The 21,744-nt window shown below is 39.8% G+C and overlaps 1 protein-coding gene across 1 annotated transcript; it reads right to left on the bottom strand.

Moving 5' to 3' along the window:
• Nucleotides 1-433: 433 nt before the first annotated feature.
• Nucleotides 434-20,648, bottom strand: PRMT9 (protein arginine methyltransferase 9). The gene is made up of 14 exons (XM_050327268.1): nt 20,575-20,648; nt 20,171-20,249; nt 19,405-19,608; nt 18,730-18,878; nt 17,307-17,543; nt 16,632-16,799; nt 15,424-15,526; nt 13,335-13,441; nt 9,738-9,930; nt 5,826-6,009; nt 3,004-3,715; nt 1,477-1,630; nt 956-1,078; nt 434-748 (listed from the first exon to the last, which is right to left on the bottom strand). The coding sequence occupies exons 3-14, from the start codon at nt 19,579-19,581 to the stop codon at nt 533-535; spliced, it is 2,523 nt and encodes an 840-aa protein (XP_050183225.1). The 5' UTR covers nt 19,582-19,608; nt 20,171-20,249; nt 20,575-20,648; the 3' UTR covers nt 434-532.
• Nucleotides 20,649-21,744: the final 1,096 nt, after the last annotated feature.

Below are 21,744 nucleotides of genomic sequence, written 5' to 3'. Positions count from 1 at the left end.
TAACTTAAGGGTGTGAATGACACATGGCTACAACTGTCCTCCTCATGGAAGAAAGGGATTTAAAGTATAACTCCTGCAGGAGTTTGTGCTTTCACTATTATATGTCAAACATCTCAGTACTCTGAAGCAGGAGGCTTTGGCAATGGAGAAGTGCAACTACAGTTTGGGAAACAAGGACTCTATCCCACACAGCCACAGCTGTTTATTTCTGGTACAGGCATCTAGATGCTTTTTTTCTTACTACAGCTGACAGAGTAGCAGAAGTCTATCCCACTGCTGTAGTCAGTACACTAGCTAGCAATCAAGTTTTGGACTGAAGACAATACCTCCCCAGCTGTTTGGTAAGATACCCTTATAGTGCAAATTTTAGTCCATCAGTGGAACCTAACTATCTTATTATTAAAGCAACAAGAAACCCTTTTTGATCAGTAGATAAAGTTTAGACTTTAATACAAAGGAACAGCAGTGATGTTATGAACAGTCAGTTTATGCACAGTTAATTAACCACAAGGCAGCTCACACATGACATTCTTCACCGCTTGACTGTAATGCTGATATTGCTTTTGTGGTGTTGAACATCAAGCACAAGTTCATGTCCAACCTGAACTGGGATGGGCTCATCAAGAACAACTGCAGCCTGTTTCCAGTGTGAGGACTCACTAGATGTGTTCAAGCTATGGTCTTCATCTAGATGGATGTGATACCAGAAGGGAATTGCAGTGACTCGGCCAGACTTACAGATTTGTACCTAAAAATATTTAAAATATTAATCAGTTATACTGTTTTCTTAGTTCTTTGAAAAGGAAGTAGTTCAAACAATTTCCACCCTTTTCAGAGATACCTTCAGAGAAGTAAATTCTGTATTGAAATTTTCAGCCCAGGTGAACAATTGATGGGCAGCTCTGCAGAGCAGCAGTTAAAAACATGCTTTGGGCTTCATGTACACACAACTCACCTTCACTTCTCTGCTAGGGATGTTCAACAGAGGGTTCATGAGGTCCAGCCTTAAAAGCTCTGTTGGGTTGCTCAAGGGTACACACGGTAACGTAGAGAGATCCAAATACACACGAACAGGTACCTGAGAGCATATACCATAGCTTCAGGCATCAACAGCCATTAAAAAGTGAAGAGTTAGAAAACTTAATGATAACACAAAAAGTTGCCAGGAATTACTGTAATACCTGCCATAGACAGATAAAAATATAAAGTACACCACTGGGATACAAGGTAACGATGGGAATAATAACAGCACAGTCACTTCTGTACAGTAACATTGTATCTGTCATGGCTGGGACTAAACCCAAACCCGTTCTAAAACCAATGCCGCCCATTTTAGTTTATCTCAAGGTCACTGTCTGGTCACATAAACCTCTCGATAACGTCAACAATGTTTTCTTTCAGTTTACACCAAATCTAAACAGCTAGACAGCTGCAGGCTTTGTAACAGTGCCTGGGAGACACCCACCAACTTCATACCTTGAACTGGTTGATAAAAGGGGCTATATTAAACCCCAGAGTTGGTTCTGTTCCTTGAACAGCACTCTCCAGTAACAGAGACTCCGACTCTACAAGCATCCCATATACCAGCACATACTGTGGGAAAATCTTCCCTCCACTATGAAGTAAACATCTGCAAAATGAGAGAGATTTCACCTGTAAAGCATATCATTCAGCAGTAATGAAAGAACATTAACTACATTTAAGAAGGGCACACTAGTTCTTCCCCTGCAGTCAAGTGCTCCTAAGCATTTCAGTTTGATTCCATTTGACCAGACAGCTGCATCATACAAGAAAAAAAAAACCAGGAAACTTGTCACACAGTACTGAAATTATGGAACTACATAATCTCTTCTCAGTGACAGTATTGGACATGGTGATATTTCACAATGAAGACAGCGGGATTTATTCATAGCAACAGCATCTAATACTGAAGGACTGGCAGAAATGCTTAATAAAACTGGAAGTCGGGAAATATATACTGTTGGGAGCCACTGGTTAAGGAGGCAGCATAGCCATTAGGAAACAAAACCCTGGGGGAATTTAAGTGTTAAGCTAGAACTGACAACAAGACAGAGGGCAGGGAATGCCAATTTTTCCTGAAAAAACATGTGAGCCTGGCTTGGTCTTTTGCTACAGAGCATCACACTGCTGAGAACAGCAACACCACAGCATTTTTTTCATTCAGCATAATATCAAACACCTCCAATTCAACACAGATTGGTTTAGGTTTCCTTTTCCTGGAGCAGACCTCATCACAGGAATTGGGTAGCTAAGCAGGACACTCTTCAATGTATTTTCATGCCAAAAAATTTGAGTCTTGTCATATGACAAAAGTGAAGAGTAATTCTTCCATTTGTTCTCACAGCAAGTCATCCAAAGATTTATTCAAAACTTAGAAAAGGTAATGGGCATAAATTGTCTAGAATATTCTACCCTCACAAAGCACAGAGATTGACAGAGAAGCTTCTTTAGCATCACAAAAGGGGATAAATCCATTTCACACTTAATTTGTTACCCGTTTCCCTTATTTTATTCCTCTTGCTCTGCCTTCCTTCCCACTCTTTCTGCTGTGGGGGACAGCTTTGTTGCCACCTCCCTGGTTGTTCTAGCATCATGCATTTGTCTTTTAGCAGTACCAGTTTGTTCCAACTACTGTTTGACATGAATCTGGGCTTTTCTAACATTGCACTGAAAGCTACCTTGCTTATCCTGGGAACTTCTGGTAGACCAAGCAATATGATTGTCCACTCACATGCTTGCATAAAAAATATAAAAAATCTGTGACTGTGAAATCTTGACACTTTTCAAAAGAAAAAAAAAAAAGATACATGCATACAATGGTTGTGCCAGGAACCCTCTGGGAGGTTTAATCCATTCAGGGAAAAGCAGTTTTTTCTGCTCTACAGAACCAACATGACTAATTTTGTAGTTAGAAGGAATATTCTCAAAATTTTTCAGATAATTACGGATTCCTAGAGATAATTTTGTTCATTTATACTGTACCTGGATATTGCAGCCTTTTCCATCACCTCCTGCTGGATTAAACCTGATGTCTCTATAACATCCAAGATAATAATACTCCACAATTTGTCTGATTTAGGTCTCTGTAACACCACACTTTCTTCCTCTAAGTGGCTGAGCCAGAACTCCAGTGTTTCCTTAGGGAAATGGTTAGCTTCTGAAATGATGTTAAGTGCTACCTGATGCTCTTCTTTCTCAACAGAACTGTAGGCTCTGACTGGTCCAAGTTTACCAGCTATAATGGGCAGGATGGAGAAGCCTTCAGATACATCTAAAATGTACAAAGCGTCAGGAGCCTCATCTAGAGAGCCCTTGTTTTGATTCTCTTGGAGGTTCATCCCACTGCCATGTCCATCGACATCCATGGACTGCAAGTCCTTACTTGGATTTAGTGACAACAGCACTTTGCTCATGGTAGCTTTAAAGCATTCATGGTAGGGCACGTCATTCAGCAGGGCTATTTCTGTGGATTCCAGCACACACACTTGGCTGCTGCCAGCCTGTTTGCTGGTTGTCTGAAGTCCAGCCAGAGCATTACATAATTCAGCCTCATTGCCCAAGCTCAGCGTGTTGTCTCTGTCACTGAAATCCATCCCACACTCTGAAGTCAAAGAAGAAATCTTCTGGATCTTCAAGTAGCAATCTTGGCAGCAAACCTCCATCATCACAGTATCTCCAGTCTTCACAGAATAATCTTGGCAAAAGAGCACAAAAAAAGTCATGTCAGTTACTCCACATAAACATCACTGAAGCAGCCACACAGTGCAAAAAACAAACAATTCACCCAACCCACCCACCCATTATCTCATTTGTTCATTAGTTGTTACTAGTGTGTATGAAGGAGTTGTTCTCGTCTGTACCCACAAGTTGAAATCTGCCATTGTGCTTTTCACATTTGCCTTAAGCTGCCTTACTCTAGGCAAAATGCATTTATTCTCAAAATAAAGTAGCATCTATTTCTCATAGACAGGCTTAAGTGTTATGCTGATAGCAGAGCAGGAAAAAAATGTACGGGTAAAGAAATTGCTTTTGCTTTAAAATGCTAAATATTAAATATTTAACCTTTTAATACCCCCTGTAGACAAAGGTAAATTTGTAGTTAGATGGAAAACAACAGCTACAGTTTAGAAAGGGTAATGGATTCCAAATAAATTTTACTGGAACATTTATGGTGTGCAGCTCAAGATGGTTTTCAGATACTCTGTGTGTACGTTACAAGAAAGTAAATCCACTGATATAGACCAAAATTTCAAAACAAAACTGCTACAGTTTGACAAACATTTCTTTCAATGGCAACATAAGCTAAAAGAGACTCTTCCCTCTCCTATGCTTTCAGTTGAACCAATCTGTGGCACAGCTGTCCCTACTGTCTATGGATACTGAATTAGGAGGAGCTGTGGACTACCCCAGGGGTACACAGGCCTTACAGCCTGTGTCTGGATAACTAGAGAGCTGGGCAATCACTAAACCTATGAAATTTAACAAGGCCAAGTACCAGATTCTCCACGTGGGATGGAGGAATCCTGGTTGTATGTACAATTTGGGGTACAAGAGGATGGAGAGCAGCCCTGCAGAAAGAGATCTGGGGGTTTGGGTGAATGGCAAATGGAGTAGGAGTCAGCAGTGTGCCCTGAGAGCCAAAAGGGGCTCCTGTGTCCTGGGGTCATCGCCAGCCGGTCAAGGGAGGGGATTGTCCCACTCTGCTCTGCACTAGGGTGGCCTCACCTTAAATATTGTGGCAGTTTTGGGCATCACCATATAAGAAGGACATCAAACCATTACAATGTGTCCAGAGGAGGGTGACCAAGGTAGTGGAAAGCCTCAAGGGCAAGACTTGTGAAGAGCAGCTGAGGCCACTTGACTTGTTCAGCTTGGAGAAGAGAAGGCTGAGGGGAAACCTCATCACAGTCTACAACTTCCTCAAGGGTGGAAGTGCAGGGGGAGGTGCTGATCAACTTTCTCTCATGTCCTGTCTCCAGGACATGAGAGAAAGTTGATCAGCAGGACTGGAGACAGGACATGAGGAAATGGAATGAAACTGTGTCAGAGAAGTTTCAACTGCACATTAGGAAAAGGTTTTCACCAGAGAATAATCAGTCACTGGAACAGGTACTCCAGGGATGCAGTAACAGCACCAAGCCTGCCAGAGTTCAAGGAGCAATTGGACAATGCTCTTAGTCTTGTGATTTAATTTTAGGTAGTCCTGCAAGAAGCGGGAAGCTGGGCTCTATGATCCTTATGGGTCCCTTCCAACTCAAGATGTTCTAAGAAACAGAATAAAAAAACAGGTGACTGGAGAGTAGAGGATGCTGAAAATGGCACTACTAATGCTTGTGGAGAACCATACACAAGTTGAGTCCAAAATGAGGGTCAGAGGTAGGTGGGAATGTTTAGTTTCGTGGCAGTAGCAGCTAGCAATTCCTACCTCACCCTCCCCACCTCCCTTTCCTAAGTCACATCTACAATAAGTAGAGCCAGTCAGTAGCTGTACTTTTTGGAGTTACTCCACAATGCATTTAATCCAGTATAGGGAAAAAACCAACTTAATGAAAAGCAGTTTCCCACCTCTTGAGCAGGTCCCTTATCTGCTGCACAGCAGAGTCCCAAGAACAAGCCCTGATGCAGGTACTGTGCACTACAGACCAGAAACATGACCAGGAACCATCTCACAGCTACTTGCTGTTGGAACTTCTCCTAATTCTATATGCTGCCACTCTGACATAGTCTCTGACATAACCTAACCAGCTCAAAACCAAAATGAAACCAAGCTAATGTACCATAAGAAGAAAATCCTCAGGACGTACCGAGAAGGCCCTGCACAGGATAAACTGCCTGTTCCCAGCAAGTTTCCTCACTGGGACTTGTAGATAGAGCATGTTCATCATCAAGCTGCAGTACAAACCACACCACAATAGCATCTAGTATTCCTCCTTCAGTGACTGGCAGGCTGAGCTTCCAGGGCTTTCTAGTTGCAAGGCTTTTCAGCTCCTGACCAAAATGGAAAGAGGGGAAAAAAAGTGTGAGAGTTTATTTCCATAAATAAAAAAATGTTTTTATTAAACTAAATCACCCAAAATTTCAGCACCAGTCTATGAGGACACCCAACAGAAACATGAAGTTAATGAGCTTCTACAATACCAATCATCACCATTAGTACTCACTAGCATAGGAACTGTCTTCCCACATGAACAATCTGCAAAAGCAAACACCTACATCTAAGAACACATATTTTAAACTACTGAAAACATCAAGAAAGACTTTAGACTGGCGAGGCTTGCTTTGTGAGAAGTAATAAAATCAGAGCCAGTTTTTGAGCTGGATTCAAGCCAATGCTTAGGCACAGGTTTCACTTTAAACCTGTGTTCAATCAATTCTAGAGATACTGCACACAAGCACTGAATTCACTCAGAGATTCAGAAAAAATCATTATAAAACCAGTAAAATCAAACACCTTTGAGGATGTTTTCTCTGCTACCTTGGGCTATAGGCCTTGTGTAAAAAGTCAGGCACATGCAATTGCACTGCTGGGAAGAAGGTCTCCCCAGAAGGGATCAATTATACATTTTCTGATACTCCTAAAAAGTTTTGAACATGTAACAGGAATTAAGCCTTTTTCCACGTACAATTTATTTTTCTCAGGAATTACCTCTTGCTACCAATATTTATAAATGTAAAAGGATCAGCTCTAATGTCTTAGTTCCGGCATGAGCCAATTACCAGGAGGTCAAGCACAAAAGGCCAAAGGTTCTCTTAGTCACAACCATTCTGATTAGTAACAGTCCTTCCTAAACATTTATCATCTTCCTGATATGCTTATCTCAACACTTGTACTCTTTAGGTTTCAATCTTAAAATACACAGGGCAAAAGAGAAGTTGCACTCTAAGAACATGAGTAGATCTCACATGCTGCCTTTCCCCCCCCTCCTCAACCTCTTCATTCTCATGGTGTCCCCCAAAATTTGGTCTACCTCTCTTCTCATAACTGAGAGGTGGCTGAACAATGCATATGTTAAAATTACTGGATGCCAACAAAGTTCATAGTAAGATTCTTCAATAAAAGTGCTTTGCTGCTAGCCATTTTTGGTACCTCCTCACCCGGAGAGGAAAAAAACACTAAGTTGAAACTTTGCTGGCATCAAGCCCTTGAACCAAGACGGCAAGAGCACAAACGTGCATCTCTGTTTCTCTGTTTCCGTGCAGTTACAGATGTTTAGAAGAATATTTGACATGAAAAATATTCTTACTGATTATCCCTCAAGAGCAGCAGGCTCAAGGTTCTTGTCTATTGAGTTCTATTAACTTCAGTGTTACACCCCCATCACTTAAAACCCCAACTGAAGGCCATTATTTAAGCTTTCCCCCCTCTCTACCATACTGCTTAACCCATACTTATTCTTCTTTTAGCCACTTTATAAACTTTTTTCTATCATTTACAACAATTACCAATTTGAACAGCCCTACCACATAAGGATGGCAATTTATCAACTAGTCTTGTTAAAGAGAGAGCACAGAAAATAAAACAATGATGCAGGAATATCCAGTAAAGCTCTAAAATGATGCTATGCCACATATATTCTCTGAATGAGAAAAGGATAACTTGCACAAAAAGTAGTAAATGGGTCTACAAAGAAAGAGAAGGAAAAACTACAAAAAGAATGCAGTTATCAAGTTTCCTATGCCTTGATCCACAATTTCTCAAACATTCCACACCATAACTTCTCATGAGAATTACAAAGAGCCAATGTCTGTAATTGTTGGCAAAAGCACAGTTCCTTTAGGGCCTGAAAGTGAGACTGAGCTTTAATTACTGGCTGCAGAGGTAAACACTCACTTCCCCTCCCAGTGGCGCTGATCTGCTGCCAGCAAACAGGCACTCAGGTGGGACCTGGTGAGGTACAAGTGCCTGCAGCCTCTAATTACAGCCACACCTCATTCCCCTGCCTGGGAGGGACTGAGGTGCTGCTGCTTCTGCTAACAATAGCAGTGATAAAGTCATCAGCATAAAGCAGCTGCTTTTTTTTTTTTTAAATTTGTTTTATTTTGACTTATTATTTGTACTAATGTCTTAAAAGCCTCCTACAGCTCAGTTTAGCAAACACTGTTCTTCTGTATTTTAAGTCTTGCTCTCAGTTCTGTTAGTTTAGGTCTGGATAGTTGGTACAAGTAGAATAAATGCAACATCCCTCTCACTCTTCAAAATATGAGTTTAGGAATTACGTCTTTGAAATTACCTTAGTAGTGCTCAGTGATTTCTTATCTGAATTTCAGTTGTTAGTGGGTAATTTTGCTTCTCTTTGTAAGTCTAGCAGGTTTTTATTTATTCCAATAGGAGTACAGTTAATTTTTCTTCTTCATTTTTAGTTGAACTGATTGAACATCCAGGTGTGGCCAGACAAAACACACACACACACACACACACACACAAAACCAAACATAAAACCCCAGGTTGAAAGTAACCTACCAGCGCTTGGAACTGCCACATTTGCCCAGTGACAACATCACAACAAACAGTAACCAAGGATTCAAACAGTAACCAATGACTCTCAACCACATCAGTGATTCACATCAGTGGCATTTCTCCCTTTTTACTTATGATATCTTAACATTTCATGACAGGAACACTCTATTAGTCTAACTGAAACTTCAAAGGAGGAGTTCTGAAACATGATTTAAAGAGTAACACTGTTCTTTACTCTTTAAAATTATCTTTACATGTTTGCCAGCAGGCAGATGCTTAAGAACAGACATCTCTCAGATGAGAGTAATAGTTTCTTATTGATGCTAGAAGCAGAAGCAACATTAGGTCAGAGAGATTGCTCCCAGTAGTATACTGAAGAGCCTTGTCTTATTTCATTTTTAATCTCAGGATGTCAGACAAGCCAACTAGGAAAAGCTATTGATTCAGAAACACTGCAATCCCTGGCCAAGTAATAGCCAAGAATAATTTCATTTATATAACAGAATCTATTTTAAGCTCTGAGTCAATGCTAACTCCTCACCACAGGTCAACGGGCAAGAAGCACACCAGAGATCAGAAGTATCATCTTTTTAGCTGAGGTCTCTGCCTTACAGTCCAGGCCTATTTACACATGCATTCAAATGTATTTTGTGTTAAATACACAAAATAGTGCTAGTATGCTTTAGAATGCCATATTAGAGAAATACCCTAAGATACAAAGGAGCTGAAGGGCAGAATCGAACTGACTGAATAGGGTAATTTCTTCATCTCTCTCTTTTTTACACTGACCCACCAGCACTTCGAGACAGTTTTATGCCAGATGTAATCTCTTGTCTTCAAAAATCTCTTGTCTTCAAGCATTTCTTGAAGACTCTAACTTTAGGGGAATAAAGTAAGTCATCTCCACAACTGCATAAATAATTTAAGATGGGTCTATTGCATACTTTCTCCCCCTCTACGTACTGAGGTTGGCAGCTGTTTGATCTTATAGTGAGGCAGTTTATAAAGTTCTCTAACCTATGCCCAACAAACAAGAAACCTCCACCTTCAAAAACCCAGAAAATGTCATCTGATGAATCACACAACCAGAAAAGCATCAAAACCAGGAGGGGATTTCAGTGCAGCCCTGCCAACTTTGCACATGTCAACTGATCTGAAGTTGAACTCAAAAGCAAATAAAATACAGGACTCTTGCTATTCATAAAACAATTACTTATAAAGGATATAAAAGAAAAAAACAAAAAACAAAAAACATTACCTGCAGATCATTGAAATCTACTGTCATTACTTGACAGGGTTCTGTCAGGGGTATGAAACCTCCAGGAATACGACTGAGCTTCTCAGTGGTGTAAGGTTCGACGGTTTCCTCTGAACCAGCAAAAGCGTACGTTGGGCTGAAGAACTGCACTGTATTTGACAAGCACACACCAGCAACTTCTGGCATTCCCACTCTGGAGTAAAGGTAAAAAGAGAAGAAATGAAACTTCAAGTCATTTGATCAAAAACCTAAAGGAAATTCTCCCTAAGCTGGCTAAGTATTTTAAAATGTACAGAGCATTAGAATAGAAAAGCTAAAAAACATTAAAACAATCCTGTGGGGTTTTTGTTGTATTCAGAGCAGCTCCAAAGCACAGAAAATGCATATCATTTTCAAGAATCAGAGCCGAAAGTTGTCTCCAGAAACTGAGCAAAAGCCAATTGTGTCCTTCGTCAGAGGCCACAGACTTTTGCTTCTTTAAGTACAACTCGCTGAGTCTTGACAGAGAACTAAAGAAAAATAAATCCTGTGATAATAAGAACAAATAAAGCTTTTCTTCTGCTACATTAAACAGATAACAAAGGTGTTTCTTTCAGGTGAGGAGAATAGTCAGAACAAAGATAGATATGCAATAGGAAAACACATTTTGGGAGTCTCTTCGAGGTAACCTTTCATTTTGTGGTAAGTTTATGTATTTATCAAGCACAATCCATGCAGAATATGGCATTTTTCCTAGTTACGTAGCTGTAAGGAAAGTCTCAGTGCTGATTTCTTGGTGGAAAATGTTCTTACAACTCAGAATACATATATCCTCTCTCGTAAGACAGAAGATCAACTGGATTTTTAGAAACTACCTTATACAAAAAGCTTCAAAGACAACTGCTGAACTGCTTTAAAACAATTACTCACACTGTCCTCAGATCTCTTAGGTTTGAGGACTTGAGATATATTCTCATTTTCAAAGTACAAGGCAGGAAGTCATGTAAGTCTTGCACAAGCTACACTTTAGATTATTCTGAAAAAGTACACTTGCCTGAGAAGCACTGAGTGCAAAGCTACACTCTTATAGTGAGATCTAGTACTCAGTTCACACAACAACTATTTAAATCTCTATTTCTAGAACTATTTTTAGTTCTGAATCACTTTTTCAGAAAACCTCCTCTCCCTGCAAGAGATCTCCCTACAACTAATCACGACTAGACAGGCATCATATATGGTCATGTCCTTGAAGCTCACAATTGCAGAATTGAGTAAGTTGCCCTTTGTCATGTTCTTAGCTAAGTATATTTTAACCATTATGCAAAGCTAAATGACATTAAACTCCATCTTTGGAGCAGATTCCAAGGCAATAGAAAGTATTAAGTACTTCACAATAAATACTAAAAAATTCTGCAACATTATTAACAATTGCAGTCTTCTCACTTGCTCAGTGAAGTAACAGATATTTTAACAACAAGGATAAGAATGTACTCCCCTGCCTTTGAAACTAAATCCGTGTATTATTTTAAAAGAAATACTATCACTAAAAGAGATAAGCTGCTGTACAAGACCTGTATTGTGGAAGAGCTCAGCAGGTAATTCAGACATGCTATCGTTAACCTTTCTGGCTTCAATACATAAGCACAGAGGTATTGTCACTTTATTGCCTCTCTTTCTAGGGACTAACTGTCTAAAAACAAAAGACTAAAAAGAACTTGAAATCTGTAAAGAAACATTTATTCACTGCAATTCTTACAGTGACTTCAGGAGAAAATTAAAACATGCCATAAAAATATTTTTAAAAATGACATGACACCACAGTAGATTTAGACTCTACAGTTACTCTGGGGAACACAAGCAGGAGGTAAAAGCAGCACCAGCTACAGCAAAGAAGCATTACAACTGTCACTAAAACATCAAATAATAAAGGAGTACACTGAGGAGTAAATTGACACGGAACCTTTTGTAAAGTTGGCTTAAGCGCACAAAAAAATAGCACAAGAAGAAAATGCAGCATAACTTAAAACTGCTAAAACAATGGGACAGAATACAAAGTAGAAGCTCAGATCAAACACAGACAGATGACTGTGATATGCAAGATTATCAACAATTGGACTCAAAAGGGATTCCCTCTCTCAACAAGATGAATCAGTGTTTGATGATAGATTAAACACACTTCTAAATGTTCTTCAGGGAAAAAACCTCAAGTACTCATACAATTCTGGGCTCTATATCTACTACTAAGGACTCAAAAAAAAATTAAAGCATGAGGAAAAGCTCAAAGCTGTACTAATTGAACAAGACAGAAACTGTTCGAGATGAGATAAAAAGCATGAGAAAAGAGATACTTTCACCCTGCTATTTCATTAGGCTCAGAAAAAAAGCATCCAAACCCCAAAGTTTTACTGTAGATCATGGAAACACTTTTGGTAATGTGAAGACATGCACATCAAAATAATTCAAAGAGATCTGGATAGTTTAAATCTGAGAACAGATAAGAAGTGTTTTACACAAAACTTAATAGCACTTGCTAAAATAGACTTAAGTATTCTCAAACTATAGAGGCAAGAAATTTAAAAGTGACATTTTTCTTCTTTCTACAGCATATAATTAATTTGTGACAATCACTTCAGTCCTGCTAGTCATCTGACCTGAAGCTATTAAAATGAAATGTCAATTCAACAATCCCGAGTTAACAGGACATAAGCTTGCATTCTGTGTAAATTTTGTAAGGAACAGTCAATGTCCTGTTTCAAGGCAAAACCTCTTTTAATTGATGAATAATTAACTTATACAAGAAATTATTCTGTGACCATCTACCATGGGAACTTCTGTCTCTTTCTGGCCACTGTCCAGGTCTAGCATATTAGAAAAACTGCTGATTGCAGCCTGGCTACTTTTCATCCAATGCACTGAAGCTCCTGTAGCAGTTAGTGTTTTGTTTAAAGATTAATCCTAAACAAAATACATCACGTCCAAACCTCTCAGAGACTGTCTTCATACAGTGATACTGTTCTGAAAGAGGAGAATAAAAATGAGTATGAAAGTATTGAATGGAATATGAAATATGAAGGAAGTCTAGGAACTGGTCTCAGGAAAGAATCTTTATTCTATGCCAGTTCGCAACTAGGCAAAGGACAAATGTAGACAGATAATGCTAGCTGGGGTTATCAACACTTAGGCTTTACACTATCCTGTCCTCATCTTCTGGAAGTGTTAGATCCACCAGTGAGGTATGAAGTAGATTATAAAGAGAGTAAAATGAGGATAAAGGCTAAGTGTTAATCCAAGAATCTACAATACAGACATTGAGACATAATTTTACTATCAAGCAATTTAATTTCTTTTGTATGTATTAGAGGCATGTATTTCAGCATAAGTGTAAATCAAGAGTTTCTGATTAAGTGATCCAGAAAATCAGAACCTCAAAGGGGAAAGGAGGTGTTAAAAAAAAAAAAATCTGAAAAGGGGTGGAGTAGGGAGCGTGAGAGCAGCAATCCATTTAGTTAAGCAGACAATCAGCCATTCAAAAAATAAAGACAACAGTAAATGAGAAATCCTCAATAAAAACAACCAGTCTTTCTTCCCAAATAACGAAGTGCTGGAGTTTAGACATACCTGTGATGCCTACGTATCTCTTTGCATTCCACTGCCATCCCAAATACTGTGGCACTTGCAGGAATAACTCTGCCATAGTCTCCAGCACTGACCTCTTGATTTTTTGGCTGTGAAAACATGAACAAGAACATGCAATGAGATGGTGACCTATTTCTACCATTACTGAAAAGCGTAGGGGTTACATATTAGTGAGCCATCCAAGTGACAGTCAAAACACCAGTAAGTTCTCAGCGATTAGTAAGATTCCGGACTTTGGCATTCTGTTGACCATGAAAGGAGTTTCTTAAATACAGTGTTTCAATATATCCGGGCTTCAGCCCCTGTGTAACTCTAACAGCACTTTTTTAATTTGTATTCTGTTAGAGTACATTGAAACATTTGACGACTTTTCCTTTATGCATTATTCCTATACTTAACACTAGAGGTCATCAGTTTCCATTCAATACCAGAGGTTTCAGCCAGCTAAAACTTTTTTAAATTAGTTGGAATCAAAGCAATGGTAAAATAAAGAGAAGTCCCTCTATTTCATAAGATGTCACAGAGGTTAACCCATATAAGACTCCTTGTCATATTACTTTGCTTGATGTATGGTAATTAAAATGAAAAATACGTATAGTAAAATTCAAGACCCAGTGGAATTGTTCAGTCTCCCAAAGAAGTTCAAATCAGCAAAATTAAATTAAGAGCAGAAGCATATGGTATCATTACAAAATTATAACTGAGTGTTCCCTGGTGTCACAATGAGAAATAATTCTTCCATAATTCAGTATCTTCTGCTTAGAATGACATGACTTTCTGCTACTAGTTGGTATCTCAGAACAACCAAGTTTGTAATCAAACTTGCAGGAAAATAATATGTTTAAAATCCACATAACCCCTTCGGTGTTACTTAAAAAGACGGGGGACAAAAAAAGATTACACCAAAATGAATGAACAGTGATCAGGAGTGAACCATCTCTGTATGATGGAAGGTTACATGGGGGAGACATCCACTGCAAGTATCACAGAATCATAGAATCAACTGAGTTGGAATAGACCTCTGAGATCATCAAGTCCAACCCTTGATCCAACACCACTGTGGTTACCAGGCCATGGCACTCAGTGCCACATTCAGTCTCATCTTAAAAACCTCCAGGGACGGTGAATCCACCACTTCCCTGGGCAGCCCATTCCAATATCTGATTATCCTCTCTGTAAAGAATTTCTTCCTAATATCCAACCTAAACCTCCCCTGGCAGAGATTAAGACCATGTCCTCTTGTCTTACTGATAGCTGCCTAGGAGAAGAGACCAACCCCCACCTGGCTACAACCTCCTTTCACGGAGTTGTAGAGAGTGATGAGGTGTCCCCTGGGCCTTCTCTTCTGCAGGCTAAACAACCCCAGCTCCCTCAGCCTCTCCTCATAGGACTTGTGCTCGAGTCCCTCCACCATCCTGGTTGTTCTTCTCTGGACCTGCTCCAGCACCTCAATGCCTTTCCTGAACTGAGGGGCCCGGAACTGGACACAGCACTCCAGGTGTGGCCTCACCAGTGCTGAGTACAGAGGCAGAATCACTTCCCTGCTCCTGCTGGCCACACTGTTCCTGATGCAGGCCAGGATGCCATTGGCCTTCTTGGCCACCTGGGCACACTGCTGGCTCATGTTCAGCTTCCTGTCAATCCAAACTCCCAGGTCGCTTTCTGCCTGGTTGCTCTCCGGTCACTCTGTGCCCAGCCTGCAGCGCCGCAGGGGGTTGTTGTGGCTAAGTACCTGTCTACTCAGAACACGAGCTCACAGAAGTACATGACGTATGCTGCTGCCTCAGTGCCATTCACCAAAATCAAATTGATGGAACAAACCCAGATCACTCACTTTTGGCATAACAAAAGGAATGAAATATCTACAAAAGTTTCTCATTCACATAGGTCCAGAATGTGTGCACATGCACTCGTACACACACACGTGCTCCTATGTGTGTGTGTGTACACTTATATATATATATATGTATGTGTGTGTTTATATAAATATATACACACATATACATACATTAAAAAATATATAAAACCAAAACAGGAATCCCATTTATCCATATATACCCACATCACCTACCTTGGGTTGTAAAAGTAGATGTTCCCAAGCATGTATCAAGCTCTCCACAATTCCTTCTCCAAATAAACCAGCATCCACTGTTTCTGTGACAACCAAGGAAACCCTACATAACAAAAAGAACACCATGAAATATAATGTATAACACACGTTCCTGTTAACAATCATTCTTTTAAAAAACAAACCAAAACAAAACTACACCAATGTCAGCTCAGAGTAAAACTTTTATCAGTGTTCCAAAGTTTCAATACAGATGGGTAATTTAGTTCTTCCAAAAAATTAAATGTTTTGAATTGTTGTTAAAAGTTATTCAAGATGCAGATAAAAGAGAATAAATACTGAGCAAGAATTTACCATAAAGCCTCTTGTTCAGCATTTATAAATAAATTGAGTGGGAAGAATCTAGTCAAAACAGGAAGATGTTTCAGCCTGGGCACACAGCCAGTGATATTGCAGAATATTTATTTTGTGCAAGAGTATGCATTCATGCATGTGTAAAAAAAGGAATTAAAAAAACCCAAAGCTATAATCAGAGTACAATAAAATTGTTACACAGACTAAAAGCACTAAAATCCTAAATGTTCTGGAATTAAGCCAAAAAAATGTACAGTATGATAAGAGAAGACATTTCCAGAACAGTAGGATTTTACTCCTGAAAGGTGACACCTAGTAACTCATTATATACATTAAAAGGACATATATTTTACTGTAGCTCAGCTGGCACAAGGCTTGACTGGCCTAAACCATGTGGCTAAACCACAGGAGCTTCATCATTTCTGATCACGAGCCTGTACCATCACCAGACACTTTACTATAAATGCTTGTATCTCCATCCTATTCAGAGGCTGCAGAAGTGAGACAGAAGTCGATAAGAATAAAACTGTGTTAAAATTACTTTTAAGACACAGTAATCTAATTTCTCTTTTCCTGTTGCTGCAATATAATTACAAGTGTCCCAAAGCTCCCACCATCAAAGAATAAACTCCTTAATTTATGAGACTGTTGACCTACCATAGAGATTAGTACAATCTGAAGAACATGTTGTCATTTCTGCACTACTCTATAAAAGCATAAAACACCCAGAGAACCTTCTCACATTCTGGGTAATAGCACAGCAGTGTTATTTCCTGTTTAGGTCACAAAGTATTTACCATTTTCTAGAAATAAGAAGCAAATTCCAAATACTGTCACAACAGAAAGCAACAACGTACCTTTCAGGTATGTGTTCTGGAATTTCTATATCAAGTGACTTCAAATGCAGAAGTTTGATCTCTCTTTCCATATTATTTGCTGCCACCACATCACGGGCAAGTTCATACATGGTTTTTGATAATTCGCAGGCATAGACACGTGATGCTCCTGCCTTTTTTGCAAACATACTGAAAAACAAGAATCAGGGTTTTTCCCCTCCTCCACATCTGCTTCATATTTCTACCAGTTCAAGTCTAAAAGTCATCATGAAGTGAACTAGTATCTCTTGTGTGAACACTGATATTGCACAACTTGATATCCTCTCGACATGCTATCAACAAAGAAACCACCAGAGTTAGCCTAACTCCCCCAGCTATACTGTAACTCTTTAGACTCAATACTTAAAAGACAGTACAAATGGCATTACAAGTCCAAAACCAACATGAGTAATTCAATTTGGACAGCACTTATTGGCACAAAAAGCATCTGCAACAAATAATAAAAAAAGGTTCCAAAAAAACCTACTAAACACTAACCTCCAGACTCACTGATTTCTGAAAACTTTCATTTCTTTCTTAAGTTTTGTCTCCATAAAGGCATGAAAGTAATCATACTTTCCACCAGTAACCAAATTTTGTTAGACAACAAGAATTTTTCTATTAAATGCATGTTAAAAATGTGTGCTTGTGGCATACCTTAAAATTCCTGTTCCTGTGCCAATATCAAGGACAGAGTTGCACCCTGAGCGGATGGCCTTCTCAATGGCCTTCAGGTAGGTAAGGTTCCTCTTGGCATCGTTGAGCATGATGAAGTGCCAGCGTTCCACCAGCCAGTTTGCAACACGGTAAAAGTTCTCCTTTGCATCAGCAAAGTCTGGGTTGAGCTTCACTGCCTTGTGAAAATATCCAGCTGCTTCATCTCTAAAGCCCATTCTAAGAGCAAAAATGACAAATAAATAGAAAGTACGCATTCAGCTGTAAGTATCTGTGGATCTGTGGAAGTGTTTTGAGTTAGAAAGATTATCTTTAGAAACACTGGCATTGCCTTATTAAAAAGAATAATGTTCAGCTTTACATCAAATCACTATAAAATGCAAAGACAGACCAAAAATGCCACTGTGTGCACCAACACTCCACTACTGCATCCTTTGACAAAGTAAAACAGATTTTACAAGACTTTGCTGCAACAATATGACAGCAGCAACTCTGCAATCCAGTCTCACAGATGTTCAAGTCAAGAGAATGCCATAAACCTCAGAAGTGCTTTACTGTATTTAACTGGAACATACCGCAAAACTACCAAATTTTGAGTTGCCAGCTCTTGCATTAAGTGCCAATTTTGGAAAAAAAAAAAAAAAAAAGGAAAGAAACTAAAAAGAAAACAAACTGTGAATTGAAACAAGTTTTTATACCTACAGCATATTCTCAAATCAGACAGCAATGAAAAAATGTTCCAAATCTATCAAATACACATACACATTTTAATACAATGCTAGGAGAGGTGTAGCTTTGAAACAAAGAAAGTAATCACAAAAAGTAAACCTAATGAAAACTATCTCAATTATGGCCTGTGATTTCAGTCTCAAAGACTTGAGCAACAGCAAAACACTATTCTGCTTTACACTAATAAATAGAAGTATAAGCTCAAACCATTTAAGAACAGCCCTACACAGCACAGTATACATGAGCAGCTTCTCCTCACTTCAAAGGTCTGTTATATGTCACCTCAAGAAGGACCAAAATTAAGAGATAGCTTTCAAAGGTTGTAATTCTAATGGGATCTAACAGGCAAGAAAGGAAGAATTTAAAAAACTGTAGGTAAACTGCTAACATGACTCTGAACACCTTCAGTCTCTTTTTTGTTTAGTAATTTCTTAATAAATTATTAGAAAATATTTGAAGGCAGTATTTTTGTTTTTAACTTTTTATTTTAGTAAAAGTATTTTTCTTTTTTTTATTTTATTTTTGCTGTGACTAGAAACATCTATTTTAGCTTTGGCTACTCTATTTAAGCTGACAAACAGATTCAAGTTCAACAGTACCCACCATACAGCATTAAGCATGGTCTTGTATTTTACAGAGTGAACCTTACAAAAACTGAATACATGTTACTACAAACCTGAAGAGATGCTCTCCCATACTATTACATATCACTTCATCATTCGGATATAGTTCGAGTGCTTGTTCATAACAGTTAAACAGGTCTTGAACCCGTGCCAAAGAGTGTAGTTCTTCTGCCCATTGGAAGAGAGTAAACTGAAACGTTTCCTAGAAAATAAAACATATACCACTGCGTTGCTGGGAGTTACCAGAAGTAGGGAATGGAGCCCTGAAAACATCTGGAGGTATCCTGACATGCACCTGAACACCCTCATCTCCCTAAGCCACAGCATACAACTTTTGATATCATAAAATGGGGTAGCTGGCTCACCTGGAAGAAGTAGAAATAAGCTCTTGGATATCCGAGAAGGATCAAGGGGATCATCGCTCAGCAGTGTTTACTAAGAGCCTGTGTGTATACTAATGCATGCTCCAATACTAACAAGGCCCTATTTTTATTAAACTTGATTGACACACACAGAGACTAAAAGAAAAGTGTATGAATTCCCTTCATATAAGCATACAGAGCTTATTAAACACGGTAATGGCCATCTCCATCCTTATTTTCCAATTCTGTCTTCAAAATAAAAGTAGAAATCCGTTACATACAACAAATCACAAGTACAACATGTCACAAAGGCCTCAAGGGAATACAATACATAAAATTGTTTCAAGTAATTCAAAGAGCACTTACTTTGACCCTAGTTTTTAACTCGGGAGCCAGATTTAGTACCAGGAGATAGTGAGCATATGCAGGTCCAAAATCCTGCTCCTCCAGGCAATGCTGAGCACTCTGCAAAGATCTGGAAACCAACTCCCTCCTGCTGACTTCCCTACCACCTCTGTGCAATTTGGCATTGCAGTTGGACATTCTGAAGAATGTGAATACCCACTTTTCCTTAAAAAAAGCAGCGGAACAAAAGTCACACATACAGCATACTGTAGGCCAAAAAGCTTGTACATGAAGTTGACAGATCAAAAAATATTTTAATTTTCACTAGAGTTTGTAAAGACATCCTCTGTCCCCCCAAATCCTAAGCATTCAAAAACCTGCTCATCTTTGTGCCACCGATAATTCCATCAACTCTGAGTCAAAAGTCAAGTGCGCATCACGTCTGTGTTAGACCAGGTCTGGGAAACAGATTGTGTTTCTCACTTTGTAATATTTACTTTTGTAATAGACACTTTAGCATGTCTTTGACCCGACAGTTGTGCACACTGGATGCTCATGCACTCATAAATTTCAAAATCAACCACACAATCTGCAGGTTAAAATTTTTCTCGTTGAACAACAGCATCTCCATAAAACAAAGCGAGCTAATGAGCTCGCAGTTTATTTTACAGAAAGCAGCATGATAGTTTTTCCACTTTAAAAAAAAAAACGTTAAAGAGTTACCAGAACCAATACACACATTTTTATACCTGCCTCGGCTACCCCTGCAACTTTCAAAGCTACTTACCTGAGAAGGGCTAATACCGCCTTCGGGATTCCCAGATGAGTCCCAAAGCCGAAGATCACGAAGTTTACATGGAGAGGGACTGCAAGAAACACAGCACCATCACGACAAGGCTTGTTTTGGTTTGGTTTTGGGGTTTTTTTTGTGGGTTTTTTTGTGTGTTTTTTTTGCTTGTTTGGTTTTTTGTTTTGTTTTTTGTGTGTGTGTGTGTGTTTGTTTGTTTGTTTTTAAATCCAGAGCCCCACCAAGTACCGGCCGCGCACACAGGGACGTGCAAAGCCAGGGCGGGCCGTGCCACCTCGCCCGCCGTGGGATGCGGGGCCTGGGGCAGGTGACCCCGGGGCCGCAGCCCCGGGAAGCTGCGGGGGGCATGGGGGGGCTTCCCCTGCCTTGGGGACATCCATCACCTGCTCCAGGGCCATCCATGCCCCGCCGGGCACGGACCGGCATTCCCAACCGGCCGCAGCCATCCCAGTGCCGCGATCGCGCAGGCGCTGTGCGGTGCCCGGGGGGGAACCGGCACTGCGGAATAAAGATGGTTTTCATTATATACGTTCTTTCTCCACCCGTATCCAGTCCCTTAAAAGGTGGCAATTCAGCTCGTGCAAACGCAGAGCCATAGAAGTGATTCACAGCGATGTTCTCCGTACAGTCCGTTGCCCATCCGCGCTGCTCGGGTCTACGCTACCACCGGGAAAGACGCGCCACCTTAAATGTTCGCCAGCTGCAGTGTAAGGGATGCGCACACACTGTAGTTACGGTGTTCTTAAAACCCCAATTTTAACTCCCCTGTCGGTAAATCCAACGAACGACAGATGAGAACTCTCACGGCACCAGGTTTAAGTCATGAACAAGGCCCAGTTGTCTTTGTCTAACAACTCTGCTCTGCAGCAACACATGGCAAGGGGCAAAATTTAGAGCTTAGCTCGGCATCTCCAGTCCCTAATTTCGCCCCCTCCCATGCTTAGGACACCACTTTCCTTCTTTGTGGAGTCCGGCAGACTGTCTGCTCCGGGGAAACAGCCACACGCAGGGCCCTGGGGTGCACATGTTTTCTGAAAAGGCAGAGTTCATTTGGTCATGTCCTACTTCTGGGACATGAACAGGCCACGGCATTGTTTAGTAATTAGGAAATGTCTGGAAGCTGCTTATCTTCACTTTTGTGCTCTACAGTATAAATGCAGCTCGTCCAGGCTTTTATAGCTGTGGATATTTATTGTATGCGCATTCCCTTTTGAGAAACAAATAAGCATCATCTAAAAATGTCAGGCCAACATTTTGAACAAGATTAAAATAGCACATACAGAGTGGGAATGTGAATCTAGATGAAACACAGTAGCAGTTGAACTGTAATCCATGGCAAATTTCACTATTACTCTACAATATTGTAAGAGAGGGCAAGTCTACAAACTTTTGAGAGAAGTGACCCAAAGGAAAAAACCCAGAACAGGCAACCTGAATGACACTAGAATCAACTTCTGATAGAGGAAAGTCATGCTAGAAAAAAGTACAGTAAATGGCAAAGCACTTGGGCTGAAGCCCATGAGGATGTGCAAATATTAGTATCAGAAAGTATC

The sequence above is a fragment of the Myiozetetes cayanensis genome, unplaced genomic scaffold (genome assembly GCF_022539395.1).
Source record: "Myiozetetes cayanensis isolate MyiCay16 unplaced genomic scaffold, myiCay2020 scf33, whole genome shotgun sequence".
NCBI classification, from domain to species: Eukaryota; Metazoa; Chordata; class Aves; order Passeriformes; family Tyrannidae; genus Myiozetetes; species Myiozetetes cayanensis.
The sequence above is the reverse complement of the archived record's forward strand: the minus strand, read 5'-3'. Positions and strand labels throughout refer to the sequence as shown.